At 45.9% G+C, this 8,559-nt stretch overlaps 1 protein-coding gene across 3 annotated transcripts in view; it reads left to right on the forward strand.

Annotated features, from left to right (window-relative positions):
- TRAPPC10 (trafficking protein particle complex 10) overlaps positions 1–8,058 on the forward strand; it is a 92,347-nt gene extending 84,289 nt beyond the window's left edge. For all 3 annotated transcript variants that reach the window (XM_030806365.1, XM_030806366.1, XM_030806367.1), the window contains 2 exons: positions 4,283–4,477; positions 4,797–8,058. In XM_030806365.1, the coding sequence (XP_030662225.1) occupies positions 4,283–4,477; positions 4,797–5,035 (434 nt within the window). In that variant the 3' untranslated portion in view covers positions 5,036–8,058. The remainder of the gene's footprint in view (positions 1–4,282; positions 4,478–4,796) is intronic.
- Positions 8,059–8,559: the final 501 nt, after the last annotated feature.

Here is an 8,559-nt window from a genome sequence, read left to right on the forward strand (position 1 = left end):
TGACAGGCTTACATCATTCTTTTTTTTTTTTTTTTTTTTTTTGAGAAGGAGTCTCGCGCTTTCACCCAGGCTGGAGTGCAGTGGCGCCATCTCGGCTCACTGCAGGCTCCGTCCCCCGGGGTTCATGCCATTCTCCTGCCTCAGCCTCCCGTGTAGCTGGGACTACAGGCACCCGCCACCTCACCCGGCTAATTTTTTTGTATTTTTTAGTAGAGACGGGGTTTCACCGTGTTAGCCAGGATGGTCTCGATCTCCTGACCTCGTGATCCGCCTGCCTCGGCCTCCCAAAGTGCTGGGATTACAGGCGTGAGCCACCGCGCCCGGCCACATCATTCATTTTTAATCAAACGTCTACCAAATACCCAACACTGAATAACTAGCTTCCCCAGCACTCTTGCAAGTGAAAAGGGCGTTCTGTGAAAACAGCGGCTACTTCAGCTCACAGCACCGAGCGCTCCCCATTTGCTTTCCCTGAGCCAGCTGTCATTCTGCAGCAGAGACCCGGAGAATGTCAAGAACACAAGCGCTCAAGAATGGAAATAACTCAAACATCTTCAGCTCGAGAGTGGTTAAACAAACTGGCACATCTGATTCCTCCTCAGCAGTGAAACAGAAGGGACTGTTGACACATGCAGTGCCGTGGTTGGATCTCAAGGGCATTATACTAAGAGAAAAATGCCAATCCTATGAGGAGGTGTACTGTGTGATTCCATTTCTAAATGGCATCCTCAAAATGCCAACCTCAGAAGGAGAGCGGGTCAGTGTTTCATGGAGCAGCAGGAGGCAGCAGGAGGCCATCCTCTGTGGTAATGGAGAGTTCTGGGCCGGGGCTGCTGTGGTGGTTACACGAATCTACACATGTGACAAACGCCATAGCATTAGACCCAAAGAATGCCTGCGAAAGCTGCTGAAATCCAGTGGGGTCTGCAGCCTGGTTCACTCTGTACTGAAATCCAGTGAGGTCTGCAGCCTGGTTCACTCTGTACCGAAATCCAGTGAGGTCTGCAGCCTGGTTCACTCTAGTGAAATCCGGTGGGGTCTGCAGCCTGGTTCACTCTGTACTGAAATCCAGTGAGGTCTGCAGCCTGGTTCACTCTGTACCGAAATCCAGTGGGGTCTGCAGCCTGGTTCACTCTAGTGAAATCCGGTGGGGTCTGCAGCCTGGTTCAGTCTGTAGTGAAATCCAGTGAAGTCTGCGGCCTGGGTCACTCTGTATTGAAATCCAGTGGGGTCTGCAGCCTGGTTCACTCTAGTGAAATCCAGTGAGGTCTGCAGCCTGGTTCACTCTAGTGAAATCCAGTGAAGTCTGCGGCCTGGTTCACTCTGTATTGAAATCCAGTGAGGTCTGCAGCCTGGTTCACTCTGTAGTGAAATCCATTGGGGTCTACAGCCTGGGTCACTGTATGGTACCAGTGTCAGCTTCCTGTGTTACATGAGATAGCACAGTCGGGTGAAGCTGGTGATGAAGGTATGTGACCCCTCTACTACTTTTACAACTTCTTGTGAGTCTATAAACATTTCACAATTAAAAAAAGTATACTCAGGAGCTGAATTTAATAAAATGAGCACCTTTGACTGCTTTGTGAAGCGTGGCATTTTGTGTGTGTGTTTTGCTGTGAGTTCATGGTAGTGAAGAACATGAGTGGCATGACTGTGCAGTCAGGCCCCTGAGTTCATGCCATTGTGGTTGCCCCAGCAGCGCCGAGGTCAGCAGCGTGGAAAGGCAGCAGTGTGAAAGCTATGAGCTTGCGGGTGCCCTGAGAGCCACACTCTGAGAACCGTCACTCCATGGCCTTCCTCCTGACACTCCTAGGGCCTCTGCGTGTCCTGTAGTAGCTCCTGTCCTCAAAGGTCCCCCATCCCCACCTACAGGATGTCCACCTCCCTGAGTCCTTCTCTGCTGTTCGTGGCCTTCTGGTCACTCACTCCCCCTGGGCGGTTGCTCGGTATCCTCATGATGGGAAGCTGCGACCTCTTTACCACATCGACTGCTACTGGATGGCAAGGATCCTGTCTTGCTTACTTTCATATCTCCAGGGCTGGTCCCAGTGAATGATGGCTTAAGTGTTTGAATTGCATTGAATTACATGAAGGTTGTGTTTTAATAATGTTAATAATAACACCCGCCATATGTTAAGACACTACCATGTCCCAGGAGTGGCACTAAGTGCTTTACATATAAGGGGTCTTCAAAAAAATCATGGAAGATACATTATGAAAAAACTATGCATGGATTTCAACACTTTTTGCACCAAAATAAGCTCCTGCTCACTGAGCAGGATCTAGTTTGAGGCACTAAGAAGAATAAGACATCAGTTTTAAAAAAGCCCCTATCAGAGCAACATGAATTCTGCTAAAATTAAATCAAGAACCAACATTGGCCGGGCGCGGTGGCTCACACCTGTAATCCCAGCACTTTGGGCGGCCGAGGCAGGCGGATCACCTGAGGTCAGGAGTTCGAGATCAGCCTGGCTAATATGGCGAAACCCCGCCTCTACTAAAAATACAAAAAATTAGCTGGGCCTGGTGGCAGGCACCTATAATCCCAGCTACTTGGGACGCTGAGGCAGGAGAATCGCGTGAACCCAGGAGGCAGAGGTTGCAGTGAGCCAAAATTGCGCCATTGCACTCCAGCCTGGGCAACAAGAGCAAAACTCTGCCTCAACAACAACAACAAAACAACCAACATCAAATTTATGGTGAAGCTTGGGTGGAAGAATGGTGAAATCATTGATGCTTTATGAAGAGTTTATGAAATTCTTTGGACAGTGCCCCAAAGAATTAGTAGTTTGCAAATGGATATCTTGTTTTGAGAAGGGATGAGATGATGCCGAAGATTAAGGCCACAGCAAGCAGACCATCCACGTCCGTTTTCAAGGAAAAAAATTCATCTTGTTCATGCCCTAATTGGAGGGAACTGACAGCAGAAATGACAGCCAACACCACAGACATCTCAACTGGTTCAGCTTATGCAATTATGACTGAAGGGTGAGCAAGCGTTCCACTCAGTGGGTGCCAAAACCCTAGTACCCAGGTCCGCGGCCGACCAGAGCAGAGCTTCCCATGGAAACTTCAGACACACGGGATCAAGATCCTGAAGCATTTACTCAAAGAACTAACAGGAGATGCAGTGTGGCCTTCCCAGTACCATCCTGAAGACAAAGCAGACACGGCAATGGCTACCAAGAGGTGGGGTGGCCCCACCAAAGCAGAAGCAGACTGGTCAAGACAGAGGCCACAGCAACAGGTTTTTGGGATACTCAAGGCATTTTGCTTGTTGACTTTCTGGAGGGTCAAAGGACAACAGCATCTGTGTATTATGAGAGTGTTTTGAGGAAGACAGCAAGAGCTTTGGTAGAAAAACCCGTGGGGAAGCTTCACTAGAGAGTCCTCCTCCACCACGACAAAGCTCCTCCTCATTCCTCTAACAAGCCCAACTTCGTGAGGGTTTCAGTGGGAAATCATGAGGCATCCACCTTGTGGACCTGATTCGGCTCCTTCTGACTTATTTTTGTTTCCTGATCTTAAAAAGTCTTTAAAAGGCACCCATTTTTATTCAGCTAATAATGTAGAAAAAGACTACCTTGGCATGGCTAAATTCTCAGGCCTCCCAGTTCTTCAGGGACGGACTAAATGGCATTGTAAGCAATGGCATCATTGCTCACAAACATGTCTTGACCTTGGTGGGGCTTATGTTGAGAAATAAAGCTTATATTTTCTGTTTTCATCTTTGGATTCCATTTTTGCGTGAACTTTTTCCATTATGCGTTTCCTCATGCGTATTCTCTTTCCATCCTTAAAAAGCAGCTCTGTGAGGCCGGTGGTGTTCTCACCACTATACAGAGGTCATTGAGCCTGGAGGCCTTGAGATGCTCTTCTGAGTGGCAGAGTTGGCTTCAGACCCAGTGGTCTTGGAGACAGCCACTTACCAGACAGAACTCATTTAACTGCCAAAGTAACCATACTTTGGAAGATGACACAAAAATTTGAAAACAAAATTAAATCATTCATTTATTAACCTCACAGGAAAAATGCAGTTTTCTGTACACGTCCAGCGTAATTCATTCTAATCCAGAACTAATTGAAATTGGACTCAATGAAATAGGGGTTGTCACCGTGAAAGTGCATGGCTTTATCTTCAGGCACAGCTACAAGGCACTGGGCTCTGTGTCCGCAGTGTTTTGTCAGTGTCGGGTGAGAGGATTGGGTAACGATGGCCATGACTCTCGCCTGAGTACTGGAAGGCCCGTCCTGGATGACACAGTGCTTCCTCTCATTTCAGTTGTCGACAACAGTAGCAATTGGGCAGTGTGTGGGAAAAGCTGCGGTGTCATCTCCATGCCAGTGGCTGCTCGGGCCACTTACAGGGTCCACATGGAAGTGATGCCGCTCTTCGCGGGGTATCTCCCCCTGCCCGATGTCAGGCTGTTCAAGTACCTCCCCCATCATTCTGCACACTCCTCCCAACTGGACGCTGGTAAGGACTTCTTAAGAAAAAGTTTACCTTCAGTATTTGAGCAGGTGGTCACTTTGTGCGAGAGGTGATAAACTTAGGACTGAGCGGGTTTGAGAACTAGCGGCATGTGTTCAGTGCCAGTAGAAACTGGTACCAGAGCCTCATCTGCTGTTAGAATCTCAGGCACCTGCTCTGAACGCCAAGCCTCTGTGCGCAGAGTGCTCTGTAAAGGGGCAGCCTCGGGTGGCATTCTGCACGTTCAGCCTGGCTCCGTGTGGCTTTGCCCGTCCCCAGGTGAGTGTCGGCGCAGCTTGGGTCTAACTTCCTGTGTGTTTTGCAGACAGCTGGATAGAAAACGACAGCCTGTCGGTAGACAAGCACGGGGACGACCAGCCGGACAGCAGCAGCCTCAAGAGCAGGGGCAGCGTGCATTCGGCCTGCAGCAGCGAGCACAAAGGCCTACCCATGCCCCGGCTGCAGGCACTGCCGGCCGGCCAGGTCTTCAACTCCAGCTCGGGCACGCAAGTGCTGGTCATCCCCAGCCAAGACGACCACGTCCTGGAAGTCAGTGTAACATGACAACGCCAGGGTGAACACATGCCACTTCCCAGCTAGGAGGGCACTTTATGTGACTGTGACTGGACTCTTCTCCGTTCTGGCTCCAACCAGACCTTCAGTGGTCCTGCCTGGCCGTGGGGACATCAGAGAGTGTCATCACACAGCTGGCCAGCTGAGTTCTGTTGTTGTTTTCATGCCGCCTGTGATCTCAGATTCCTGCTTTTCTCACCCTGTCCCACGCCGCTTACTCAGAGCCCCGGCCTCCCTCCCCTACCTCACACACTGCTCATGAAAGTTTCCACCCACACCGTCTCCACGGAACAGCCTCCGTCTGCTGGCTCTTCGTGGAAGGCCGTCTTTCAGGTAGACACTCAGCAGGCCTCACAGTCTTAGTGACGTGTGTGCCTTTCTGGTCACACAGCTGCCCAGTTTCCTGATCGGGGTGGATTTGTGTCCCCTAAGGGTAAAACAGCCGTTTACTGCAGATCCTCTCGTTGTGCTTTTCTAGAATAACACCCTTCTAGGGGAGGTGGGTGGGGGGAGGGAGGGATCATAACCCCTTCTGTGCCTTGGGATGCCGGAGCTGGGGGACCTGGAGGCCCATCAGCTGGAGCCACGTGAAAGGTACTGAGGAAAGCTGAAACCCGGCTGTAAGGAGCGCCTCAGCGGTGAGGTGGTTTAGGGATAAATGTTTCTGGAACCCTGTGGTCCTCCATAATGTTGATAGAATATCATATGTACTGGGAGTTAAATATATTTAATTTAATGATCATTATATATGTGGGGGTTAATATGTTGTTTTTCTGTCCCTTTAAAGTCTTTACATGTAATTGTAGCTGTATAATCATTATTTTTCTTTTGCATCTTAAGTCTTAGAAATTAAGATGTTCCACCGTGAGGATGAGAGAGGTCCTCATGTGTTTTTGGTCTGGTCGTAGGGAAGGACTCAAGTCCTGGAATGGCCTCCACTGGTCTACTGAGTTGCAGTCACACTGTTCCAATGGATTATTTGCTTTCGGTTGTAAATTTAATTGTACATATGGTTGATTTATTATTTTTAAAAATACAGACTAACTGATGTAATGTTTAAGTTGCACCAAAAATCAAGGACAAAAATAAGTGTTTTGTTTTTACAGGTATGAAAGTCACAGCTTGTAAATAAGTGTTGTATGTATTAAACCTTTTCCAGCTCTCCAAAGCAACGTATTTTTGTACATTTGAAATAGAGTACTCTTAATTTACTGGGCAAATGTGCTTGGAATTGAACTTGACAAGATTAGCGCAAGCAGATAGAGTTGGGTCCGGCAGTGGGTGGCCCTCGTGTGAATCCCCGTGGATATGCAAGTCATGGAGAGAAGGAGCACCGGGTTCCTGCCCAGCACTGTGCTTGCGGGAGGCGGTGGGGCGTGGGAGGAAGGAGGCACAGACCGGGGAAACATGACAGCCGTCATTTCCAGTATTCTCTGTGTTGTCTTTTAGCTCATTCAATAAATAAAGGTGGTGTGATTTTTTTTTTCCTCCTGTTTTTTTCGTTTGTAGAAATTGGAGACGTAAAGAAGATAAATAATTGTGTAATTAAACTTTGCAGAAATTTATCTTCCTCATGTGCAGTTTAAAACTAACAAACTTGGTCAAACTAGTTAGCAAATTAGAACTTCAGAATCTAATGATAAGTTTAGGGTTTCTAAAATAAGGTTTTTTATTGTAAAAATTGACGATTGCCCTGCATTTCTACCAAGTCCTGTGAATAAAGAGATGGGAGATTTGATTGTGTCAGAAGAGCCTGTAATCCATGTTGTCAGCCTGGGAGCCTTCCCCAGTGTATAATGTAGCTTTCTCTCTTACCTTCTGGAAGAGGGAATGTGATTAAATATTTCGTTTATTACTGTTTGATTTTCTTGTATCTGGTTCTACTCCCAGGATGAAATTATCCAACTACGTATATATTTAGAGGAAGAAAGTGAAGGGGAAATTTAAAATGTTTACAGCGCACTCTTATTGCCTGGAAATGGAATGAAATCAAGTTTATCAGTTTTTTTCCCCCTAATTACCCAAAAGATCTTTAGCAAACTATGTTACATGAATGCTTCTGCCTCTGTAAGACAAAGAAGAATGTCACCCAGAATTGTCATTTTTTTCTTAATGTTCATCATAAAAGTCCTAAAAGAGTAACTGTACTTGGATGTTTATTGTTTTATATAAAGTAAGGTCTATGTGTTTGAGACAAGCTGGTTTTGTTGATAAAGATATAAGAGATGTTAAATAATTGTGAAGCCAGATATACAATATGTATCTAAAAAGCAAGGAATTTGCAGCCATTTTACAAATATCTGTGGAACATGTAAATACTGCCAAATGGAAAATAAAATAAGTTATAATTTTTGTGAATTTCATGGGATGTCCTATGATTGGAAAAATTATAACTCTTCTGATTCTAATGTGGAAATTGTTGTATTTAATCTGAAAATGACTTTACCTACAACAGTTCCATTGTCAGCACAGCCTAGGAGGGTCAGATTCCTGTATTAATTACTCTTAGTGGAGATGCTAGATATCCCATACAGAATTAGCAGAGGAAATACACATAGGCTTCTATTCAAATTTTCTTTAGTGCTTAAAATTAAGTTTTAAAATGAAATCAGACACTCCAGGTTTGTATATAAAATGAAAAGCTCTACTACTTTTTATAAAAGGGCGAACTGGGCTGATCTAAATGTTTTACTTTCAACTGTGTTCTTTAAAATAAATCTTACCTGGTTTTTAAATTTTATTTTTCATGAAAATGCTCCTTTCTCTACATTTATTCATCCTATATACATCAGGCTGTAAGACCCCCAGGCATCATTAATAGAATGTGTTGGGATTTTGTGACTGGAAAAGGTGACAAGTTGGTGACTTTGACACTGCAGGTATTCCATTTTCATGGTTTACTGTGAAAAGTCATTTTTCATATTATGTAATATATTGTTAGATTAAAACCATTGTATTAAGACTGTTTAAAATGTAAGCATTGTAATTCTGAAAATACACATTTTAAGAAGAAACTGTTTTGCACTGGATCTTTTGCTGCGACATGGTGTGACAACAGTATGTAATGTGAAGATTTTATTGTTTTATCTCCCTAGTCCTTGTTCCTGACTCTTGGGCATAGATTATTTGCCTTTTGGGAAGCATTCGGATTTTTTTTTTTTTTTTTTTTTTTTCCTGAGACAGTCATGCTCTGTTGCCTAGGCTGGAGTGCAGTGGCGCCATCTGGGCTCACTGCAGCCTCCACCTGCCAGGTTCAAGCCATTCTCCTGCCTCAGCCTCCCGAGTAGCTGGGACTACAGACATGCGTCTCATTTTTGTTAGTAGAGACGGTGTTTCACCATGTTGGCCAGGCTAGTCTCGAACTGCTGACCTCAGGTCATCCACCCGCCTCAGTCTCCCAGGCGTGAGCCACCGCACTGGCCAGCATTCGGGACTTTATTCATAATTCCTTACCCAATAGTTCACAAGAACGAAGACATTTGGGTGTGCAGGGCTCACCCAAATGTTGTGGACGC

This window comes from Nomascus leucogenys, chromosome 25 (genome assembly GCF_006542625.1).
Source record: "Nomascus leucogenys isolate Asia chromosome 25, Asia_NLE_v1, whole genome shotgun sequence".
NCBI lineage: Eukaryota > Metazoa > Chordata > Mammalia > Primates > Hylobatidae > Nomascus > Nomascus leucogenys.